Genomic DNA, 26669 nt, shown 5'->3' with positions numbered 1-26669 from the left:
ATAGATTAGCTTTGCTGCTACTATTCTCCTTTTAAAATAGACAATTTTCTATTCAGTACTGCATCTGCATATTATTATTCAAATACAAAAGTCTGTTGTAGAAGAATGTGAAGATGATGCAAAATCACCAAAATCAAGTGAACTGCTATGACTTCAAGACACAATTTTGTCCTTCACTGTATTTACTGACAATTACCATTAGGAAAGATTTTTGTTTAAGAGACTGATGGCAGATTTGATCCATATGCAGGTAGACAATGTTCCTAAATAAATTTTAGATTTAGGAACTGATTCAGATGTATAAGAAACAAAATAATCTGCATCTTTGGTATGCTGATATATCATTCTAAGTTGTTAGGAAAATACAATAGCAACTGCTAATGTCCACACTTTAATATCAGGACACAGGGAAATTAGAATATATGAATAAAACATGCTAAGATGGAGTTTATAGAAATCACAATAAAAATGTTAGACAAAAAATCATTCTTTCTTCTAGGTAGGAATCCTAGACTCTTAGAGCCATAAGGAAATTAAAGGCACGCACGCACAAATGCTAAGTCACTCAGTCGTGTCTGACTCTGTGCGACCCTATGGACAGCAGCCCACCAGGCTCCACTGTCCACAGGATTCTCTAGGCAAGAATACTGGAATGGGTTGCCAGTTCCTTCCCCATAATGATATATTAGTAAGTAAAAGTAAAAAGTCACTCAGTTGTACCTGACTCTTTGCGACCCCACAGACTGTAGCCTACCAGGCTCCTCAGTCCATGGAATTTTCCCGGCACTGGAGTGGGTTGCCATTTCCTTCTCCAAATTAAAGGCAGCTTCCATTTAATCCTTCCAAGCAGAGTCCAAACCCGCCCTTATTTCATCCTAGCAATCCAACCTTCACCAAACATACACACATGTTTCCATTTTGCTGTTAGAAACTTGCTGTTGAGACAAGCCAGACTTGCCTAAGATCATCTCTTGATGAGTGACAGGGTTAAGATTTGGGACTGGGACCCCTTTTTGCTATGCCAAGCTGACTGTGAAACGATGTCTGGAAGGAGGCCGGAAGACTAAGACAAAGCTGAGAGATTTATTTCTGCTCCCAATGAGTCAGGTCACTCCTTGGAGAAAGCCTGGTGAAACACGTGGAAGTAAATGGCCTCACTATATAAAAACATAGACGTGACGGCCTATAGCCCACCAGGCTTCTCTGTCCATAGAGCTTTCCAGGCAAGAATACTGGAGCGGGTTGCCATTTACTATTCCAAGGAATCTTCCCGACTCAGGGACCAAACCCGTGTCTCCTGCATGGGCAGGCAGATTCTTCACCAGTGAGTCACCTGGGAAGCCCCTTACACACAAAACAATTCCCCTCAAATCTGCACTTATCCAGTCTGGTCTGCTATGTATTAAAAGAACAAGATACTTTAAAATTTATTTTTAAGTTTAACTTTTCATATGTTCCTCCCTCACATCCTCTCTCCCTCTGTAATATAATTACCAAGGAAAACCCCCCCCCCAAAAAAACCCTATAACTCAGCACAAAGTACAGCACACATACATATATACATTCACGAATATTATTTTATTTAAAAATAGACTTTATACAAGGTATCCCAAGGAAGAGATGGTTTCTGTTCTCAAGAACTTGAGGTTAGAAAGATTAAGTTTTTTTAACTTCTAGTTAACTTTTCTCCAGTTGCCAACTATAATTTTATAGTCAGGAAAATATGGATTATCATAACCTAAAAGGGAAAGATTACCCAGCTTAAAAAATTCTAGAACTTATTTTTATTCTCTGATATATTCAATGCCTTCTTATATCTGATTTCAGAAGCATATATAATATTTATATGTGCATATAACATTTACATATTTATAATATTTGGACATTACTGAAAACAGATAAGTAGGGAGAAAAATCTACCAATATATTCTTGTTAAACTTTTCAAGGTGAAACTAAATATATGTCCCTGAACACAGGCACAGGAGAAATATTAATAAATGCAGTCAGAGGGCTGACAAAGTTGGCGGCAACAAGGTTAGTCATTGAAGATGTCTATCTTTTACTTAAAATTATTCTCCATGTAGGCCCAGCTATTGTAGAGTCTCATTTGCTTGGAGCTTAGAACTTGCATTAATTTTCTGTGAAAGTACTGACTCACTTTCTTATTAAGCAAATTGGAAATGATATGATATTTTTGACTTTGCCGGATTCCTTTGTCTTAATACCTAGCGTTTTCTCCAGGAAGGTCAAAGAGTTAATATTAATCTTCATGACATTGCTGTGACATATTCTTATCCTTATCTGATACACGGTAAAGCTGAGGTTGGTAGAAGATTACACGGAATTGACCAACACTGCAGAAGGACTAACAGCAGAACTTCAGCCTTGCATTTCTTACCCACGTTTCCATTTTCTTGTACAAGCTCTGAGACTACTAACTCTGAGCCAGGATGCTCATCAGAACCACCTGCAGGGTATTTTCAGTCTATTCACACCATTCTTGAAGGCAAAGTTTGGGGAGGATTCAGGGAAAGTGAGAACCCTCCACGTGGTTCTAAGTGCCTGGCTCCTTCCCCTAAGCTGACCATCACTGCTGTCTCTGTAGTTCCCGAATATATGCACTTTGGTTCTTTGGGATTGACATCTTCACACCAGTATATTTGATCAACAAAGACCTACTGGATAGCACAGGGAACTGCTCAAAATTCTGTGACAGCCAAAACAGGAAATGTACATGTACATATAGCTACATGTACATATATATAAAACTGAAATTGTTAAGGGAAGCATACTGACTGAAACCACCCACCCTGGCCAGACACCATGGTAACCATTTGCATGAGTTGCTTTACGACAGAAGGTCCTGGTAAGGAACAGGGAACTAATAAGCCTCCACCAACCGGAAGAGTTCGGGAAAGGTCAAAAGGAGACACTACATGTCAGACCACCTCCCAGAATCCTTCTCGCTGGCATCCATCTTGGCTGAACAGGGTGTGCACCAGCAGGAAGGACTCTGAGTAAAATGATTGGCTAAAGAAAACCTGGAGACTAATCCCATCACCATAAAACCCGAGACTGCAAGCCATGTGACAGAGCTGTTCTCCTGGGTTCCCTTACCCTCCTGCTCTCCACCTGGGCACCCTTTCCCAATAAAATCTCTTGCTTTGTCAGCACATGTTGTCTCCTTGGACAATTCATTTCCGAGTATTAGACAAGAGCCCAATTTGGGGCCCTGGAAGGGGTCCCCCTTCCCTGCAACAAAATCACTTTGCTGCATATCTGAAACTAACATAGCTGTTAATCAACTATACTTCAATATAATAGTTCAAAAAAACATATTTCCCTTTATAAATTATCTTTTAAATGTTTATCCCATTATGACAATTTAATAATTTCTACATTGGGACCCTGGACTATATACTGTTTAGTCTTTAGAAAAATGGTTGTGAAATCTACTATTTTTGACATATAAAGGCAATTTATTTCTTTATTGACTTTGTAATATGTACTTTATTGAATGTATAAACTTTATTATTTTCATACTCTGCACAATTCTCAACCTTCTTCATTTCTATATACATGTGGATTCAACATGTAGACATTCCGTATGCTGACAAGTTGTCCCTTTTGTGGCTCAGACTCAGTTGTGTCTGATTCTCTTCCTGACTCAGTTGTGTCTGATTCTTTTGTTACCCCATGGACTGCAGCCCACCAGCTCCTCTATCCATGGGATTCTCCCAGCAAAAATACTGGAGTGGATTGCCATTTCCTCCTCCAGGGGATCTTCCAGACCCAGGGATCAAACCCAGGTCTCTTGCTTCTCCTTCATTAGCAGGTGGATTCTTTTCCACTAATGCCACCTGGGAAGTCTGTCCCTTTTACTAGCATTCTATGAAAAGGACTCCAAAATTATATCTTATTCAAGTTCCCTAAAAGTTCCAAGAATAAGAAATAAGCATGGCTGGGTGGGATTACTTTTTATATTTAAAAATATAAAAAAGCAGCTCTTCTCTATTAACAATATTTTCAACTGTGAAACTTGGTAGTTTTTCTCTAATCCTCAAGAAGTTCCTTACTGATCTCAGAATTCTATCAGCAGAAATAGTTGTCTCTTTTCTCTCCTTCCTTGTGAATACAATTCCATTTCTGAAAATGGAGCCTGGGCATTTTCTTTATGTTGCTAGCTATGGAGATTTCATTCAAATTCTCCTCTTTTCCAGCAAATGGGCTCTGGAGGCTCAACTTGGATGCTCTTCATGGCTGGACTTGAGGCTCGGGAAGAGGCATAAACACACTCCAGCAATCTCCACTGTAGACTAACGATCACATCTCTACAAATAGATAGATTTGCCAACAGGCGTTAAGGATACTGTTTGAGCTGCACTGCGTGAATCCCCAAAGAATCTCATTTCCCCTTGATGTGCATAGCTGAGCTCTGTTATCACCACAAGAAATTACACGTGGGCATCCAGGGGAGAACACATGCTGAAAATGTACTTTGCTCACAAAAATCACACCATCTCCTTTGGAGACACAAACGCAGACCAGTCAACTCAATCTTGAATATAATCAGCAGACAAAAATGGAAAATAATTAACTTTTCCCCCATCTTTGGAACGCATTTTTGTCATGTGTTTTCAATCGAGTTATCACTGCTTGCAAGTCGTGAAAATAGGTAAACAGTATTTTGTTTACTTCAGATGGCATTTCTTTTTTACTTATAACCAATAGTTAATAAACCCCCAAATGAGAGGACTGCTGGATGCAGGACTGCCAATGATGCAAATGGGTGCAGGATGGAATCTACTCACATTTCAGGAAAAAAATACGTCCTTACTGAATAACAAAAAAACATTCAACAAAGAAAATCTGGGAAATAACTGTAAGATTTTCAGCTGTAGGATTTAATGATCAAAGAAAATGCATCACTTTTTCTTGACCATGCAGAAAGCAAAAGGAAAAATGATAACATAGAAATAGCTATGCTACATATTCCTGTTTCTGTGTGTCTGAAACAGCCTCTCAGGGAAAAACAGAAAAGGCTTTCTCATAGTAAAACACAATTTATACTCCACAAAGTCCTTTCTAGTATTTGGGAAAGAAATAGGCACACTCGTGTTTGCACTTTATTAGGAAAGAAGGAGCAGGCCCCATTAATGATACATGGGTAACTGTCTTATTTTACCTTTTGAATAACAACATTCATTATGTTTGCATTAATAGGCAAAGAGTGGCTATTTTCAAATATGTGGATGCTGAGCAATTTAAAGGAAGTCAGATAGCAGAATATTACCTACACTTCAAATAAAAACCCAGTCAGTGAAATTTAAAACATCAATGGTTTCCAGACAGAATATTCACTTACTGGATTTTTAAGCTTATTCTCATTCATTGGAAATGAAGTCAAAAGTGGTGGTCTGCTTGGCACAGATTCTGTTTCTTATGCTCTTTTCTTCCCCTCAATCTGAGAACTGCTTTGCTCCCATGCAAAACTGTGCCTCTGACTCGCTGGAGGGGAACACAGATGCTCACTCTCTAATTCTCTGCAAAGACTTTTTGTGCCTAGTCATAAAGGACATCAAGAGACAGGCCTGCGTGCCTTAAGAGAAAGTGGTCTGTGAACTTTTGATCTTAGACACAATTTTGTCTCAGCTGGTAATTAACAAGCTCAGGAAATTTAAAGAAGATAAATTCAGGCTGTAATTGCATATGTTTTGATGAAAACAGATGCCATCTTGGAAGGAAAATGCTCCACATTTTAAAGAAAACATATGTAGGAAGTAATCAAGCGAAAAGTCCCCAAAGAGTGAAGGATTAAAGAACAAAAGCAACGGGAAAATTGCTTGTAGAAGAATATTTTCCCTAGAGCAGGACACAGATCCCCCGATGGACCTATGATTCCTCTCAAATGTTTCTCCCATTTAAACAGGAAGATTACATCAGAGCCAAAGCAACACTACAGTTTATAACTGTTTTTTTTTCCTCAACATCCTATCCAACTGGTCACAAAATCCCAATGATTCTACCTCATGAAGCCAATCCATACCCACTGCTACTAATTTAATAACAGTCACTGAAAGCAGATACCAGTTCTTTCCTATATTAACCAGAAGAGTCAGTACAATGCCAGCGAAATTTCAAGCTTATTTGTTGTTGAAACTGACATGTTGATTCTAAAATGTATTTGGATACTTAAAGTTTCTGGATTAGGCAAATCTAGGAAAGGATCTAGATTAGACAAACAATCTTGAAAAAGAATAAAATTAGGGAACTCATTGATTTCCAGACTTACTACAATTTTATTTTCTAGGAAGGTACCAAAGTAATTCAAAGGGAAAAGAAAAGTCCTTTCAACAGACGGTGCCAGACAATTGGGTGTCCATATGGAATAAAACTGGACTCTAACCCCTACATGTACAAAATAATATAAAAACATTATTTTGTTGTACCAAAGACCTACATAAAAGCTATGACTATAAAGTTCACAGAAGATAATTTAGAAGAATATCTTTATGACCTAGAGGAATGAACAAGGATCTTTTACAGAATACTCACAAAATAATAACTATGAAAGAAAAATGTGATAAACTAGACTTTACAACATTAAAAACTACTCAGCAAAAGATGCCATTAATAAAACACAAAGGTAAGCCACAGACTGAGAGAAAATAATATGCATCTATGTATGTCACATATGTGAAAAAATATACCCAGGTCTCCTGCATTGCAGGCAGATGCTTTACTATCTGAACCATCAGGAAAGGACCAAAGTGAAAGTGTCAGTCACTCAGTCATATCTGACTCTTGGGACCCCATGGACCATATAGCCTTCCAAGCTCCTCTGTCCATGGAATTCTCTAGGCAATATACTAAAGTGGATATCCATTCCCTTCTCCAGGGGATCTTCCCCACCTGGGGATAATACTTTGGTCTTCTGCACTGCAGGCAGATTCTTTACCATCTGAGCCACCAGGGGAGACCATAAGTGTGTGTGTGTGTGTGTGTGTGTGTGTGTGTGTGTGTATACATATATGACTTGTATTTAGAATACTTTATTTTAAAAACCTCTTATATAGCAATAATAAAAAGACAATCCAATTTTAAAAAGGGAGGAAATACTTAGAGACTTCACAGAAGTGGCTCTAAAACGGCCTAAAAGCACATGAAAAAGAGTTAACAGCTCTTAATAAGCTACTACTTATTGAGAAGATGTAAATTTAAATGTTCACAAGGGTGAACACGAACTACCTTGACTGCTGGTACAAGTGTGAAACAGTACAACAATTTTTAAAAACTGTTCCACAGTTTTGTTTTGTTAAAAAAAGGAAACTCTAATTTATCAATATTCTGTGGTAAACTATATGAGAAAATAATCTGAAAAAATAGATAGATATAGGTATAGCTGATTCATTTTGCTGCACACCTGAAATTAACAGTCTTGTAAATCAAATATGCTTCAATAAAATTGACAAAAAAATACTCTACTTCTTTTTAACCTAGCAATTCTACTCCTAGGTATTTAACCAAGAGAAATGAAAATACTTGTCTGTCCATAAACTTGTATAGGAAATTTAAAGCAACTTTATTAAAAAAAAAAAACTAAAGCTGGAAATAATCCAAATGTCTATTTGGAGAATGGATTAAAAAACTGTGGTACAGTCACACATGGAATAACACTCAGCAACATAAAAGAACTAACTCCTAATACACACGACATGCAGCTCAGAGACACTAAAATGAGTGGAAAAGGGCTGAATGGAAGGCACTCATTCTTAGATTCCATTTACATGAGCTTTCAAAACAGACAAAACTAAGGTATGATGACAGAAACCAGACCAATGGCGGTCTCCGGGCAGAGGCGGTTGGAGGCGGGAAGAGAGCGTTCCAGGTGAGGGGAATGCGTCCGGTCTTGGTTGTGGTGTCACTTCCGTGATGCATGCCGGTAATGACACTCACTCCACCATTCACTGAACATGCCCCTGCATGTACTCTGCACCTCAAGTAAAAGCCTGCTGTGTTCCAGACATTGTCTCAGATGCCACTTTATTCACTCCCCATAACGTCCCACCCCCAACTCGAGAACCGAGTGCTCGACCTCCTTCTCACCCATTGAGGAACATTCGAGAGGCGTCTGCTGTTACGTCGCAGGCGCTCTGCGGGCACTGATTACACAGATGTCCCCTCCCTTCTTGCGGAAAGAAAAGATGACCGGTTGCAGTGATGGTGATGAAGAAAAATGAGGAGCTCCTTCATGAGCATTGAGCAACTGTACTACAGTGAAGGGAAAAAAATAAACGAGCGAGAAGAAAACGTGAGAGTGTTCCGGGTCGAGGAGTGGCATTCTAGGGAAGGTCTCTGGACAGGTTAGATGTGGCCTGCAGCCCTGTGTCCGTTCACTCAGCTGGTCTAGGAGCGAAAGGCCGAGAGAAGGGCAGGGACCCAGCCTCCAGCCCTGAGACGGAAACGGCGCACCGCCAGGCCCCGCAGACAGAGGTGAGCACGTGTGCGCGGCCTCCGGGCCGCTGGGCCAGGACTGGCAGAGAAGCGTCGCTTCTTAACCGAAGGATTTAAAGCAGACAAGTGTCACAGTGTGACCCACAACTTTAAAATATCATGAGGCTGGGGGGTGGAGAACGGTTAAGCAACCGGGCAAAGGACGCAGAGCCAGTGGGTGACAGAGCTTAAAGACGGTTCACTTGAGGATGAAGGAAGCTTCCACTCCACCTGTAGGGATGAGCCAACTCACGGCACATCCTCCAGCCAGGCAGCCTCCAGATGACCATGGCCTTCACGTCTGACCGCAGCCCCGGGACACAGGCTGAGCAGAGTGGCCCACGGAGTGAAAGTGACAGTCGCTCAGTCGTGTCCGACTCTTTGTGACCCCATGGACTAAGAATTCTCCAGGCCAGAATACTGGAGTGGGCAGCCTGTCCCTTCTCCAGGGGATCTTCCCAACCCAGGGATCGAACCCAGTTCTCCCTCATTGCAGGTGGAATCTTTACCAGCCGAGTCACAAGGGAAGCCAAGAATACTGGAGTGGGTAACCTATCCCTTCTCCAGGGGATCTTCCTGACCCAGGAATCGAACTGGGGTCTCCTGCAATGCAGGCGGATTCTTTACCAACTCAGCTACCAGGGAAGCCTGGCCCACTTAGGTCATGCCCAAATTTGTTACTCAGAAACTGGGAGGACAGCAAATAATTCTTTGTTTTTAGGGCCACTAAACTGGAGGGAATTTGTTTCACAACAATTGGTTAACCATTTCATCTGTACAAAAGGTGCTCTTCCTTTGGTATACAGGATTCCTTTTGTAGCTTTCTTTCAGAAATTACAAAAATTCTTAATAGAAGTTTCTAAACAGAGAAACAGATGCTCTTATTTTTAACAAAAAGAAATAAGTATCTATATGAGTTAAAAAACCAGAAAACCAGAACTAATTTAGATTTTTTAGAAGTAATATAGGTCATTCTTTTCTATTAGGAAAAATTATTTTAAAATACAAATAGAATTTAATTAACAATAAGAATGTAAAATAGACACCGATAAGATTCATTCAAACCACTACAATATGGTAAAGTAATTAGCCTCCAACTAATAAAAATAAATGGAAAAAAAAAATTCTTCGTAGTCCTATGTGTCATCTACCACAGACACATCTATAGAGATATGCAAAAACTATGTGTATTGTAGTTTGACACAGAACTTATATTCAGGTCCTTATCATGAATATTTGTGAATTAAAATTTAATTTCACATATATATTATATGTGATTAAAATGATCATTTTATCATACAGTTCTGCTTAAGCTAATGATTTCTTCTTTACATTATAGTTGAATCTTTAATCTTTTAGTTTGCTAGCAGCCTAGATAACTATAAATATTTTAATTTATACACTTTGAACATCATAAATCTTAAATTTCATAGTTAGGACCTAAATGCAACTAATGCAACTCAGTCATATGCCTAATTCATTTTTTTAAGGCTTAAGATTTTAAATAAGCCAACTAGCATCACAAAAGAAGTTTAATCTTCAAACGCGCTCATGTTTTTCTGGTAAGAGGCGTTAGTGTTTGTGCTTTAGTTCTAAGTTTTGCTACAGTAATGCTTATGATCTAATATACATAATAATAACTCAATTTTTAGGCTAGAGTGAGGACCAGAGGCTGGGAGGAGAAAAGACCGTTTGTGGTTGAATTCAGTGGGAATCAGCTGGACCCTGCCACCCTCCTGTCTGGGTCAGTTGTTACTTCTATGCCCAAGACTGTCAGAGGAGAGACATTCTTTAAAAGGGGCTTTACTGTTTACTGCTGTACTTTAAGAAGCTTTCTTTTACAAAAAGCTAGCTTTGTTGCCTGATGCACTGGGCAATTGTTAGCTGCTTTCAGCTTCTTCAATTCATAAAAGGTCCTGGTTGGTCGAGAGGGATTTGATTAATATTTTATTCTAATTTTGTATATACTGGAAACCAACAGTCACCATATGTGAAGAAACTCTGTGTTTAGTCATTGCTCCAAAGAAGGAATTCAAAGTGCTTTCCCCTCCTTTTTATCTCTGCAGAAGCCTTTTCAAAAACTGTCAAAACTCTCCTGTTCTAGTTCTGTAGGCTAGAGAGACAAAACCTTGGGTGGAGATTCAGAACTGAAGGTCATTTTTACATAAAAGCATCAGCCTAAAAATGGATTGGCCTCAGCTGACATTGTAGTTCTTCCATTTACTTGTACAGTAGATGCTTCTAGAAAACTCAGATTGCCCACAGTTGGCAAACAATCACTTCATGCCAAATCCAACCACATCCATGTCCTAATACACATGTTGATCTAGCTTTTGAGCTATAACAGCTATGCTGACAGTTGTGATGGAGGGTACATGGCCCACAAAGTCCCAAATATTTATCATATGGCCCTTTACCTTCCATACTTAACAAACCTTTGAATTCGATTCTGAATTATTTATGAAAGGAGTTCTCTTTGGATGCAAAGTTAGCATAACAGACTATTGAAAAATTTGTTATCATCTTATCTCAAGGGACTTTCACTTTTGTGAGAATGTGATTTAAAACAGTTCATTTTAGGGGGTCATTTTTTTAGTACTTTAGATTGTATTCAGAATTCACATAAACATTATCAGTCATAATAATACAACACAGTTCCCTTGTTGACTTTAGACAAATTTCTGACCATTTCACGTTGTGTACCAAGAAGAGGGAAAGTGAAAAAATCATACATTGGGATAAACTTGTAATTTCATCTGCTGGTTTGATTCCAGGAAATAAAAAAAAGACAATCTCTAACCTTTTTTCGTACTCTTGGAAAATCATTCGACTTCTCAAATTCTTTCTTAGATAACCCAGCATCAAGTTAAAATCTGACTTAACGGTGATCATTAGAAAGACCATAAATAACAAATGTTGCCAAGGATGGGAGGAAAGGAATCCTTGTACACGGTTGATGGGAATGCAAATTGCTGCAGCCACTATTGCAGAACAGTATGGAGGTCCCTCAGAAAACTAAAAATAGAGTTACCACCATGATCCAGCAATTCCACTCAATGGGCATATCTGGAGAAAAGATACAAGCACCACAATATTCGAGAGCTTCCCTGGTGGCTGACAGTAAAACGTCTGCCTACAATGCAGGAGACCTGGGTTCAATCCCTGGGTCAGGAAGATCTCCTGGAGAAGGAAATGGCACCCCACTCCAGTATTCTTGCCTGGAATATCCCATGGACGGAGGAGCCTGGTAGGCTACAATCCATGGGGTCACAAAGAGGCAGACACTACTGAGTGACTTCACTTTCTTTCACTTACCACAATGTTCATAGCAGAGCTATTTCTAATAGCCAAGATACGGAAGCAACCCCAGTGCTCATCAACAGATGACTAACCTAAGAAGATGCAGTATATATACACATATATATGTATATATACATACATACACACAATTATAAAAGAATGAAATAATGAAAAAGCCATAAATAGAATGAAATAATACCATTTGCAACAACTTGGATGGACTTAGGAGGATATTATGCTAAGTGAAATGTTATACAGAGAAAGACAAATACTATATGATATCACTTATATGTGGAATCTAAAGAATAAAACAAACCAATGCCTGTAACAAAATAGAGGCAGAGTCACAGCTGTAGAAAACAAACTAGAGGCTACTACTGGAGAGAAGGACTGAGGGAGGGGAAGAAAAAGGGTAGAACACTTGCAAGTACAAACTACAATGTATAAATTTAACTACAAGGATACATTATACCACACTGGGAATATAGCCAATATTTTATAATAACTGTAAATGGAATATAATCTTCAAAAATTGTGAATCAGTATGTTGAATGCCTGAAATTTTCCTGATAGTGTATATCAACCACACTTAAAAATATTTCCAAGTAAACACCAAAAAAAAAAAAAAAAAGACAGCAAATCATAGTACTATAAGCTGCCCCAATATTTTGCAAAATATTTTAGCTCTCTTTGGAGAGAGGACACTGTAGGAATGTGGAACCGAGTATTTCTAAGATTATTTGAGACTTAATCACAGTCTCCTTCCTACTGTCTTGCCATGCTCTAAGCACTGGAAAGCTTGGCATTGCTTATTGTAAATCATATGACCTTTAAACCAAAAAGAGTAGATGAGATTCAGAATGTCAGGGAACCCCCAAATTATTTATTTTCCATGTATGCAAGGCTAGTATATCAAAAGAATATACAACCCAGAAACCCAAACTTATCAAAAACAAATTAAAAATTGAACAGAAAGCAGATAAAACCTGGAGTCAGATGCCCTACTGTTGAGCCACAAGGTCCTTAAAATATGATTCAACTAATCATCTCTTATCAAAGAAAGGTCTCAGAACAAGCCTTTAGTGTTTTTCTCAACTTCTTTCTCTCATCATAAAACAACAATACCGCAAAAACTGATCTAGGCTGAAATTATTCCAAATGAGCCCCCTAACGTGCAACTGAATTTGCTGCTGTTATGTGACCCCTCGTTTCATAGATAGAGCCACAGCTTCATTCATTCAACATTTATTGATTCCATACCATGTTTAAACAAGTACTAATACTAGTAGTTTAAAAACTTAAAAGCAAAAAAAAAAAAAAAAACCACTCGAGAATAACTGTGAGTGGGCAAAGTTCATCAGTAAATGAAAGTTATAGAATAATGTTTTTGGTGCTAAATACAGAGGTATACACCACATGCTAGGGCTTCCCTGCTGGCTCAGAAGGTAAAGAATTTGCCTGCAGTGCAGGAGACCTGGGTTCAATCCCTAGGTCAGGAAGATGCCCTGGAGAAAGGATACCACTCCAGTATTCTTGCCTGGAGAACTCCATGGGCAGAGGAGCTGGGCACAAAGAGATGGATATGACTGAGTGACTAACATGTTCACTTACTTTCCACCACATGCTATGGAGGTGTTGAAGGGCTATACAAGGATGATTTACCAACTTCCAAAAGGTGGTAGGAGTTTATCAGGCAAAGTAAAAAGTAAGCGCAAAGGCAAGGATGAGTCCAGTGCACATGGGCACAGATGCTCCGGGAAGCACAGAAATGGGCCCCCAGAGTGGGCCAGAGAGCAGATTTGGGAGACCAGATGCTCTGCTGGAGGCCACCTCAGCCTGGAGAGACATAAGTGCTTTCATAACTCATCAGCCCAGAACGAGTGCCCTTTTTTATGTCCTACAAATCCAGTTTATATACTAGAAGCAGCTCTGAATGTGGGTGATGTTCAGAACGTGGGGTTAATCTCATGAGTCCTACAGACCCACTGTAAAGTTAGGAGAAAGACTTAATTGGGTGGGTGCTTGCTTTTCTTTACATTTAGGAACTTTTGCATAGTAATAGGCTAATACAAACAAAGGCTAACTGAGCAGACCAAAGTAAGAAGAATGTTCTGGCATTCTAGACCTAGAAATCATGACAGCCAGATCTAAGGTGGGGTGGCTGGGATAGACACCAGTGATTGGCCAGTATGAGGAGTTTCTAGGTTATCTGGAAAATATTTCTGCACAACTGCCTAAGGATTAATGGGCAGAAATAGCTGGAGTATGTTTGACACTCTCCAAAGCCCTGCCAGCACACAAGTCTCCCCGATTATTTCTTGGGGAGTTTTGTCCAGCTCTGGAGACTGACCTAAGAACACAAATTGAATGTCCAAACTGGCTTGTTTGTCCTTCAAGGTTATTTGCTTCCTGATACTGCAACCATTTGAGTCACTTATTGTCAAATCATTCCTCTTTCATCTCCTTTGCTTGTTCCAAACCCATTCTTCATATTGATCTTTTGCCATATTTTGAAGTTGACTTCCATAATGTGATCCTTGGTTCATACCACACAAAATTGGAACCATAGTGTCAGGGGACAAGAAGGTTGAAATGATTAGAGAGTCTCTCTAATCCCACTGCCTCCACTCCGTGAGCCCCACGCCAACAGGATACAATCAACCTGACCGCCAGGAGCCAGAGGAAATCAGGAAACTAACCTACTCTTCTGTTCCGTGGTCTAATGGTTTTCAGGAGCCCAGGAGAGCCCTGGTAGAGTGAGTAAGATATCTCAAAATGGACTCAAGTGAATCACATGTAAGCTTACTACATCCAAATCCTTTTACAAACATCATAGCAAGTCAATAAACGGGATTTAAAGAAATCTAAATAAGAAGCTTTGACTTCAGCAACAGGGATCACAGACACATTTGAGACAAAATAGACTGGCATTTGGGACATTCCTGGCAGGAAGTGACTTCTATGAGTGAAATTATGAAAAAGCACATTTCTTTTGAAGGATGAAAACATTATTTTACACGACTTCTCAAGTGAGAATATTCACATTTGTGGGCTTTCAGAGTTTCTTTAACTAAAACCCAGAAACTGGATTGCCTTTAAAGCAAGTCATCAATCACTTAGAGCTTAAATCAGGCCTTAAGAAAATAGTCTTGATCGCCATGTTGGCCTAGATTCTGTCCAGAGTCGGGGAGCCTGATCCTTGTAAAACTAACCACAGCTATTAGCTCCAGAGATACAAGCCTAACTGATGAATTCAAATAAATGCATTTACTCATTCATTCAATAAAGAAGTGGATAGCCTGGTTGGAAACAGGTAATAGAGTACAAGACAGTAGTCTTGCACCAGGAATCTCAGAGTCTCAGAGCTGATGAACCTGAATGTGGAGGACAGTGAAGGACTTCCCGCAGGAGGAAGAGAATCAGAGGATAAGCATGAGCCAGATGAAGATGTTTTGGAAATCAGATGGGGTGCAGGAGAGTAACAGTGCTCCAAGTGGAGGGGGGGAAGCAAGGAATAAGTGACCTCCATGATTCTGATGAACTATAAGCAGATTGGTATTGCTACTGTGATAAAACAAAAGTCAATAAAGTAGAGAAAAAATGGAAAGGTCAGCCCAGGTCATGTTTAACATTTCTCAAGTTTGATAAACTGCAGAGCTATTTCTGAATATAATTTATTCCTGAGCTCTAATATATTAATGCAAGAAAAATCAGTGACTAGAAACCTTCATAGATAAATAAAACATGCTCACTTCTTGTATCTGAGCAGAGTTTGAAAATCACTTCTGTAGTAAGTGAGACAATGACAAATGTTTGTCCAAGGGAGTGGAGTGGTCGGATTTCAGTTTTAGCTCCATGAATTGTGTTACCAGGTACAAAGGGGGGTTAACGATGCTGGAAGCAGTAGACTAGTGAAAGGGATTTGTAGCTGACGGAGGCAAAAGTCTGGATTTGAGAAATACATGAGGATACACCTGACACAAGGCTGGTTTATTAGATTTACTAAGTGAGGGAGAAGGAGACAACTCTCAAAGGTTCCAACATATGTAGCTGGGTTGCAGAGGATAGGAAACACATACAATTTATATTGCATAAAGCACATACATTTATATATATACAATGTGTTTGAGTATGGGGTGGAGACAAATGGGAATTTAGTGGTGAACAAAATTTGATGCAAGGATATCTAATGCTCAGATGCATGTCCATGAGTCATCACCATCACCATCACTATGACCACAGCAACTGTTTAAGGACCCTTACAAAGTGCCTCAAATGTACTGTCGTGTAACCTTGACCGCAACACTATAAGGGAGATACTGAGAAGAAGCTAAGGTGTAGGGAGGCTGAGTATCGAGCCCAAGATCACACAACCAGAAAGCAGGAGAGGTAGGGTGCTTGGGTCCCTCTGCCTTAAAATGCCAGATCTTTACTTTTACCACCAAGAGGTGGATGTCTCCAGGGGAACCTGGAGAGCTCTGACCTTCAAGAGATGGGCAGACTGTTTCAGAGGGTATCAGGAGAGACAGATGGGTGGATGAAAACACATAGTCAATGTTCCTTCCCAGAAGCTGAACACTGATACATTCAGAGGCCAGGCGTGGAAGTAAACGTGTGAAGGACGTGGGTCTCTGGCAAAAGGTGGCCATGGAAGAAGTGGTTGAATTAGGGAGTGCTTCACCCAATGAAAGTCTTCAAATTCAAGACTTTATTTTAGAAAAACACAGTTCTGACAATGCAAAGACATCTTCCATTAGAATAACCACAGCCTTCTAGTTTGGCTCACTCTTACTGATTATCTCTACACAAACCATATAACAAAACATGACAACATTTGATAAAGGTTAAGTAAGCACCAAATGCAGCAAGTAAACTGTGTATGGTTTGTGACTTTTAAAAACTGCTCCAACACAGTTTTTGTATTTTTTGCAAGACTGAATTAAAAGACATGGCCTATTATGTAATTCAGTGGTCCAAACATTAAGAACTATGAGAGAAATTCCTTCCAAAGAGTGATAAGGATGTGTCTGCATATCTGAAATAATTTTTGAAATTTCCCTTGACCTGTCAATGAGAAGTTTTGCTAGGTCTCCTAGATCTCCTGGGATTAAAGTTAGTATCTATCTTCACCCTCTCACATTTAACTATTATCTTTTAGAATAAGGATGTCTATTCAGGATGTCTGTAATTTATTTTATAACGCTTTGGTGTTCTTGGTATCATACTATATTGGTGCCTGTTGTTTTAATCTTTAATTCTAGGAGCTGTCTAGGAATGCACAGAACAAGGTGTTCAGTTGGCCTTGTATTTGAAAGGGTCATACGCCAGAGTCTTGCAGAGTCAACTGCAAGTCCTTCTGATTTAGGTAGATTTATCCACAGTCAACACTTCTATTATGAACTAAATATAAAAGATTGATCTTTATTGATGAACTAATGTCTAGGCAATTATTATGGTGGATGTATCAGTGGCTTCCCTTTGATGAACATAAAGGTATTCAACATATGCAGATGAGATATTATAGCTAAACACATCTTAGTCTAAATGGACTGCATGGAAGATTCCATTGGTGCCTATATCCTGTACCTCTTAGAGATGAGGCCCATAGTTTTATCCCCAGTTGCACTGAGTCCAGGCACTGGGTTAGGAGGATTCCTGATTGAAAGACGCTGACTAAAGGCACAGATGCCTGTTTCTAGAGCATTGCTCTCTTCACCTCAAGTGAATGTGCGCATAACATGTGGTCAAAGACTAAAACGGCAGAGCCCCACAGTTTCACCGTGTTTACAGAACAGGCTTTGCTCTTGATTTGCTAATAAATGTTTATCTAATAAATATCTGACTGTCTGGTTGAAATGAGGCTTGGCTTGCTTCCATTATAACCTGGAAGTGAGGTTGTAGTTGGGAGAAGCTCTCTCTCAGAACCTCCCCAGGTGTTCACTACTATCTAACCAAAAAAACAACAATTTTGCTAATTTTGGCTTCCATCAGTAAAAAGAATGCTATGAAATGGTTAATATGATAAATCATCTCAAAGTGCTTCAGAAAAAGATAGGTATACATTTTTATGGTTAAAAAAACTATTCTCGGAATATATGTTTCCAAAATACTAGGTCCAAAATAATCTACATGGCTCAATAGCAAACATTTGCCTACTTTAAAGTACAAAGGAAATTCTAAAAATAAACAACATTTGAGTGATAAAAGAACATCCTGGTTGAAATTTAAAATGCACAAAGAAATCAAAGGGCAATGACATTTTATGAGATAGCTTGAAATACAACGAAGTCAGTTATAATTACATTTTATCACTGCATTTTAAGAAGAGATATAAGAAATTGCATTTGATTCCTCTCTCTGCTGCCAGCAATTGAATCTATAGTTCAAAGATTTGAATACATCATATTTTAAACAATGGATCATTTCAGCTTGTTTCTAACCCAACTCAAAAGAAGGCAGAGATACTCAGTAGTGAGATAATTGAATCAATTATAATTCAGCAAGCAATTCGGAGAAAAATCACAGTCTGACACTTCAAACTATTCTGGACCTCAGCATCAAATACCAGTTTCTACACAAACTACCCATGACACCTCTCAGAGGCAATACCAAAGAACCTGTTCATCAAGAAGCCCTCTCAGATGTTTCCAAGTATGGAATGGTAAAGCATTAGTCACAGCTTATCAGGGAAATAAAAGATAGGAATTCGATCAATTACAAAACACCCAGGGCAGTGATGGGATCCTACACACCTAAAAAATGTACTGTACCCACTGACCATATATTACTTTTAAAAAATATTCTTTTGGAGTTTATACAGATCATAAGTTCATATAGATATTTCATTTTGCATGTTTTCTTTTTTTTTAATCATTGATCTCACAACAGTGAGCAGGTACAGCTTTTCACAAACTGCTATTTCACATAAAAAATAAAGTGAGGTCGATTAAATTGAATTCAGCACGTGTATCATAATCAAATATACAATTAATTCCCCTGGAAACCTGATATTGTTGAGAGTGATTAAGAATAAAATCCTAGTGGGTTACATTTTTCTTTCAAAGTCACTCCATAGTGGATTGTCCTAAGCTAGGAAGATCATTTATTCAGACTTACTAAAGCAAAATCAACATAGCATGAGAAAAAAACCAATAATTTTTCATTTTCTTCATCATTACTACCACTTACCACCCGCTCCTCCCCACAAGCATAAACAATGTAGGACCAGAAATCAGCACAGTCTGTCTGGAACAGAACCACCAGGATCCCAAAACCACATAGAATCTATTCTGCAGAAACAAAACTATGCTGACTTTTTTTTTTTTAAATCAAGCCCAATGCCAGTCACGCTGCATAATCAGAAATGAAAAGTAAAATTAGACTTGGCTTATCATGCCTTTGATGTTATAATAATCACAGATATCCAAGACATTCTAACTAAAAAAAACAAAAAAAACAAAAAAACAGGACATTGAGAAACTGGAAAAGCCCAAATGGGCAAGCAGAATGTAATTTCTCAAGACCACTCTAGTTTCTAAGTATTACTATGATTTAGACCTATTCAACATAGCAGTCACTTGCTACATGTGGCCACTGAGCTCTTGAAATTCACCTGGTTCAAACTGAGATGTACTATAGGTATAAAATACAAACCAGAATCTGAAGACTTTATAAAAAATGTTTTAAAATATTGTATTAACATTTGAAAATGTCACTTATATGTTAACATGGTCATCTTTTGGATATATTGAGTTAAACACATTATTAAAATTGATTTAGCTTACTTATTTTTACTTATTTTAAAGTGGCCAGTATATATCACTATCAGATATGTAGCAGGCACGTGTGGCCAACACTGTATTTGTATTGTATAGCAATGATCCAAAAGAAATAGACAATAACCATTACAACATGTAGAAAACCTCGTGGGAAATTCTACTAGTCAAACCATTTGGCTCAGAACTTGTAAAAACTTTGGCACATAGTATAAAACAGTTTTTACAGCATATTTCCTACGGAAGACCATGATGTTGGGAAATAAGAGTGTTTGGAGGGTAAAACATGACAGAAAGGGAGGCTTTGTTGGAAAAAAAAAACAAAAACCCAAGTTCAACCACCAGCTAAAGCGAACTCTAGCTCAACTTTTTCTGGTGCCCAGATCCAGTAGATGATTTCTGCTTCAGAGGGAAACTCTCCTTTTGCAGGGAGGTTCAAGGATGAAGAGTTCAAAGAATTATGACCAGGTGAGAACAAGTGTAGGAGTTCTCCTAAGAGCCTGCTCAGGGAACAGTAAGAACAGGGGTGAGGTGGGTGATGATTATCTTCTCAATATTCTTGGGCCTTCCTGGTGGCTCAGTTGGTAAAGAATCCGCCTGCAATGTGGGAGACCTGGGTTCTATCCCTGGGTTGGGAAGATCCCCTGGAGAAGGGAAAGGCTGCCCACTCCAGTATTCTGGCCTGGAGAATTCCACGGACTATACAGAATTCCATGGGTCGCAAAGAGTTGGCCTCGACTGAGGACTTTCACTCCACTTCCCTTCCGGGCCCCTGGGGGTGGGGTGTCTCCCACCCTACACCCTCACCCTTGCCCCTCACTGCCCCTCGTTCCTTGCCTTCCCAGCGGGTCTGCGCCCACCCCACCACCCTGTGCCGCCCAGCGTCCCCTTGGCTGGTTGCTTCCCACACTTCTTTCTCCTCCCAGTTCCAACTGCGCCTCCCTCACTCTGGCCTTTCTGCCTTTCCTTTCCTTTCCCAGGCATTTCTTTGCAAACTTAAGTTAAACAGTCAGAAGGGAGACCTGAAATATATTTTAATAGACTTTGCATTTTCTTATCTCATCACAGGAAAGAAATAGGGGGAAAAAAAAACCAAACAATCCCTAAGTGCTCAGATACATGAAAGGTGGATGCACCTTTCACTTCTCCAGGGCCCCTTACTGGATGCTTACTGCTGTTCCCTGTTTGGTTTCTGTCTGTCTTGGTCAGTGACCCTTCACTGTCTCCCATCTTCCTGCAGCCCAAACAGAATATGGGTCAAAACAAATTTTCATCAGAATCATCTAAGTAGTTTTCCAGCACTCTCAAGACCCGAAATCAGATCCTTTGGGTGGGAATCGGATTCTGAGGAGTGCAAGTTTAGTAAAATAAAAAAAAACCATCCATAATTTTCTGATGGTGACATCTGTCCTACAAATACCTAATATATTAAAAGAATCAATTGACAAGTACATTAGATGTTCCAAGAATAATAGGGTATAGGGAAAAAAATTCAATTATTGACCTTAGTATTTGAAAAAAATTAAGAACAGGCCCAAATTGACAAATATTATCAAAGCATTTTTCAACAGAATATCTTTGAGATTAGGGTCATTTAATTTACGATTTCTATTATGGGTTTCTTGGAATGTATTTCAAAGTCATTTAGTAAAAAGACTGACAGTCATTCCTCAAAACACATGGTTTATTTATTATGGTTATTATTTAACTCAAGTCATACATTTTTACCTTCTGCTGAAAGTGATTATTCAGTTAAAGAACTACAATACTGTTTAAGTATAAAACTACTTTTTGGTTAAGTTAAGTTTTATTGAAGGGCATAACATGTAGAGTCACTCTCACCTAATGCTCTCTTATTATTATTATTGTCTAAAAAAGCTTTTTAGTGGATTTTCAAGAGTTATGTTATACTTGTTAGCAATTTACAGTTGAATTAGGAATCAAAATGTTAATAAATTAGGCCAAAACACAGGAAATCTTACTACAATTAGGATAATGAATTAAAAATTCGTGCTTTTGATGTTTCAAAGTTTTGAACTCATAGAGCTTTGATATAATGTTTAATAAACACATATTTCTACTATTATAAACAGCCTCTCAATCCCCAAGAAATTAAGTCAAAGGCATGTATTTCTGTACTGGAATACATAATACTTTTATTCAGAACAAGATATTTTTACTTTTAAAATAATTTTGTCATAAATTCCCCATGTTATTAAGAAAAAACATTTAGATTATCAATAAGCAACTTTAGGTCACAACATAAACACAGAAAGAGAATGAAAATAATCACCAACCATACCTTATTATGTGTCTGAGTCTGTCCAACCAGTATGAGGATGTTGGATGAGATGATAGACAGGCAGAAGTTAATTAGAATTATGGACCTCTCAGAGCGTATGTACCTAACCAGAGAGAGAAAGAGTGTCCAACTTTAAAGGTCAAAGGAAAGACGAAAAATTCTCTATTATACAAATTGGCAGAACTCATCCAGAAAAAGGTACACTAAGCTGCAGGCTTTACATGAGAAAACATAAAAAACAGTCATTTTTAAGAAAGATTATGGCAAAAACCACCACAATATTGTAAAATGACTAGGCTCCAATTTATATAAATAAATTAATTTAAAAAAAAGAAAGATTATCCTTTGAGACCCAATTTTATAGTGAAATGTGATATCCAAGAGACCTTTAAATTTTATTTTCTTTAGACCTTAGTGTAGACAATATGGCATTTCTGACAGAAGCTAAGCTGTACCTCTGTTATCACCGTACATTTTTTTACTAGAAATAAAAAATTTCTTTAAACTATGAATTAGTATAAGAACCTTTACTATATATGTATATATAATATGCTAATTATCACCAAACTCATCAATGGGTAAAACTCTAGAACCAAAAAGAAAAAAAATCCACACAAGTTGTGAAATATCCCCCCACCCCTGCACTGTTCACTAGAAAGATGCCATTACTTTCATGAAACCACAAACATTTTCATCCACTACGTCATTATCTCAAGTTTTTTTAGGTTGTTACTCTTTACATTTTTCTTTTCCTGAGTAATTGTCCCAAACCAAGAAAAAAGAAAACGAATCTTTATTGCTAAAAACTAACCCAGTCCACAAATTATTCATCATTAGGCTAGAAAATTACTTGGCGTCTGCCATATTTTACCCTTATGAAGAAGTTTATATATGGTCTGTCACATAATTTTTAAGTGCATCAAGAATGTAATTCATGGAGAAAACTGCTCAGAATCAAATGTTCTACCAGCTGTTTACCCTAACAGGGTAGCAGCTATTTTGCTTTCCTGTACCCAGTGGCAAATCACTGAGTGACAGTTAAAAAAAAAAAAGAAGAAGATATATTTGTTCTTGCTGTGTATTTGAGACTGTCCGATTTGTATTAGAACATGAAATCACTGTCCACCACAGGCGTGGGCTTCCCTGTCCCGGGTTACACGGGGGTGCAAGAGATCTGGAGACACTTTAGAAAGTAAAATCTATCAAAGTTCTTTCTCTCTGTTGTGAGGAATATGAAGGCTGAGGCCCTACATTCCACCACATAGTTCAGAAAAGACTGCAAACCAGAAATGAGTAACAATAAAACATAAAAAGCATTTTTAATGTAAGAGAAACTTCCTTTCTTCACAGAACATAGAAGGTGCCTAAGTTGACTCTCAACTAAAAAAGAAAAATGGGCTCAAGAGTAGCTTAATCTTGTCCCTGCATCATCAATATCTAAAAATATAATAAACCACACACTGGGATACTGAAAACATCATCAAATGTTATGTTGCTTCTTATTTTGTGGGTGGGATATGTATCACAAAAAGTTTAAGGACTGCACAAAACTGACCCTCTATGTGATATTAAAGGCTTCCATGACACCACAAGTACATAGATATTATTTAAAAGTTTTCATTGATATTATTTACTCAGTAAATAGAAGAATCGTGGTAATAAGGACCTAGACTGACCAACCTGCAGAGTTTTTCCATTTTCATTTCCATTGTAATATTGCCTTAAAATTTTACTAGTTATCTCAACTTTGAAAACTTTCTATAAAAATGTTTTATGTTTTAAACAAAATTTGTGAGTGCATCATTTCAATATATGGGCTGAAAGGACAAGCTCAGTTGCTCTTTGATGTAACAACATAACTCCCCAGAATATATTTGTAGGTGGAGAGAATGTCACAGTGGATTCATTTTTTTGATGAACATTTCTAATAAACTATATGAGACACCAACAAATTTCAAAGTAGTAATTATATATAAAATAATTCTGATGTTCACACATTTTATCCATCATTAGAAAAGCAAAAATTATAAATCTCTTAATTAGAAAAAAAGGCAGTAGGATCGTGAGCATTCATGCTACAAGAGCCACTTAATATCAATAGCTTTTGAATCTTGAAACTTCTATCAAATTGTTAATATTATTTCAATTCTTCTACCTGTAGACAATGAGTTGATGGCCACTAACTGTTAGGAATTCAAATTTATGTTGTTTCTGGGGAGTGTCTTTTATACTTCTAAGTGTCATGTCAAAACTGGGTAGATACTTTCAGTTGGAGAAAACTCTTATAGTAGGTGATTTTCCTGGATTTTCTGTATTACAGAAAACTTTACTAGGGACTAATTAATCCCATACTTCTTGGATAAACTTTTTATATCATTTATACCAGCAGTGTTTGTGCTAGCATTAGCCATATGTGTTGAAGTGTGAAGAAAAGGTGGAATTGGTGGCTGAACTCTAAGTAATGAGAAATGGAACTCAGTCCTGAATATCTCAGTGAGTATGAATTATGATGCTATTGATGAACTGTGATACTATTACCTAGTATCCTGGCCTGTAAACACTGCCTCATTTCCTTAGAAGAATCTTTTAGGCAACTGTGGGAGAGAAAGGCTTCTTTCCAGTCTTTGCCTGTCTTGCTCTTGTATTATCAGGACAATGCCTGATCGACTGAGCCCTGAACCCAGGATCCTACTCTCTACTATGCCATGCCTAGACCAAGCATCTCTTTCATTTCATAAGACTGATTATAGATTATTAGATTGTCTTTCTTAACATTTCACTACCCTTCATGGGAAGGCAGAACTTCTGTTACATATCTGCACCAACAGACCAAGAATGTATACATACTTAGTTTTGTATGAAGCATAAAAATTTTAATATCTTTGACAATATAATATCCTGGACAATTAACTTTTGTCTTCAAAAGAGTAAAAAATGTAACAGAGAACATTTTTTTCCCAAAAATAGAGGTCAATCAAATGACCTTTCCTTAATAAATTATAATTAACTTTTGGACAGAATTTTTTTATATTAAGTAAAAGATAAGTACAATACTAGGGCTGGCAATCTTTGCAATCTTAATATTTCAAATATTCAAATAATAATATGCAATTATCTATTTACTAATATAGCAACTGTTTTTAGAATATTTTTAACTAATAAATATGGATATAATAATGTTTAACATTTAAAAATTTATTGGGAAGTTTGGTTACACACTAGCTAACAATATGTCAGTAGACATAATAAACCTTACAAGTCTAATATTCTCATTAATAGAATAAGAACAAATCTTAGGAAAACACAATATTTTCACATAATATCAAGCAGATGCAATTTCAGGTATTATAGAACAGTATTTTTCAATCACTTCTTCTTGTCTATGTATTTTTTCTGACTTCTTTTAATCAGTTTGTCAAAATCTGACTTATTGGAAACATTCAACCAAGAAACCTTTTCTAAAGCTTTATGGTATCTATTATGTTAATATATTAATATTATAGAAGATTTTACTCGTTGTATAGGACACATTGTATGTGTTTAAAACAAGAATTTGTAGACCATATTTCTATGACAGAGAAATTAATTTGACTGTATCAATTAAACTCTCAAACTCAGTAGCAGTTGGGATAAATAGAAACCGCACATAGACTGAATTTGGGGTATTAAGAATACTTGGGCATAACCAACTTGTTGAAGACTACCATCATCTGAATTGAGTATGTGTGTGTGCGAGTGTGTGTGTGTATGCTTCATTTATTTTCTTATCATAGGAAAATATAGAGAAGAAAATTAAGTAAACACTTACTTAGCACTTTTGAGTTCATCTATTATAGTTCAATCAAAGCAATTATAGCTGTTTTAAAGGTACTTTTTCCAATAAATCAAGAAAACATGAGACATATAATAGCTATCATACTCTCTGATTTAACTCTGAATAACAGCATTCCATTTGAAGTGTGTTAACTGATTACATACCTCCATAACGCAGCATAGACCACTGCTAGGGTGACCAACGCCAAGCAGGAAAGGCCACTGCCCACGATTAGGGTAACTGAAGGTGTACTGGAGGATTCCATGATCTGCAAATCAAAAAAAAGAAGCACACAAAATAGAGAGAGAGAAAGAGGATTTTTAAAATAAATGAAAATAACTTCTAAACTCAACCAAACTATCCTAACACTCAAAAATAGCCAATATAGTTGTTATAGTAACCAGATAATTACCCAGTAACCACTCTGTTCACATATTCTCAACCCCTAAAATGACTAATTCTAGCTGCTCCCTCTCTCCCACTGTGAAGTAATGAAGGCCTTAAGAGTTTTCAGTGCTGGATTGTGGCATATACCCATTTATTGCTTTCTAAAATAAATCACTAAAGTTACAACTTGGACAGCATTAACACATTAAATTTTCTCTAGCTGATATTTGAAGCAGTATTCATTTTTCTTCAACTAACTACAGTTCAGTTATTTCACAATATGCGTTTTTAGCGAAATGTACCTTTATCCTCCTATTTATAAGGCATTATGTTATACAAATCTGGTAACTAGATATTGAAAAATGTTCAAACTTTCTGACTTTTGACAACTTTGCTTTAAGTCAAGTATTCTTTCATTTAATTTCAGTAGCTTGGCCTCCTAGAATACAGAAGAAAATCAAATTTCAGATATAAGACCTAGAATATGTTTTGTGATTCTTTTTTCTGTGAACAAAATATAGAGTTAATTTTCACAGTCAATATCATTCTCTAAATATATGACCTTGAAAAATAAAACCTTATATTTTTAAAAAAATG

General features: G+C 37.6%; 1 protein-coding gene across 2 annotated transcripts in view; it reads right to left on the bottom strand.

Moving 5' to 3' along the window:
• Positions 1–26669, bottom strand: part of ADGRB3 (adhesion G protein-coupled receptor B3) — an 851399-nt gene that overhangs the window by 138721 nt on the left and 686009 nt on the right. For both annotated transcript variants that reach the window (XM_043439524.1, XM_043439523.1), the window contains 2 exons: positions 25850–25953; positions 21872–21974 (listed from right to left, as the gene is read on the bottom strand). In XM_043439524.1, the coding sequence (XP_043295459.1) occupies positions 21872–21974; positions 25850–25953 (207 nt within the window). The remainder of the gene's footprint in view (positions 1–21871; positions 21975–25849; positions 25954–26669) is intronic.

This window comes from Cervus canadensis, chromosome 20 (assembly GCF_019320065.1).
Source record: "Cervus canadensis isolate Bull #8, Minnesota chromosome 20, ASM1932006v1, whole genome shotgun sequence".
NCBI classification, from domain to species: domain Eukaryota; kingdom Metazoa; phylum Chordata; class Mammalia; order Artiodactyla; family Cervidae; genus Cervus; species Cervus canadensis.
This window is presented reverse-complemented; position numbering and strand designations above follow the sequence as displayed.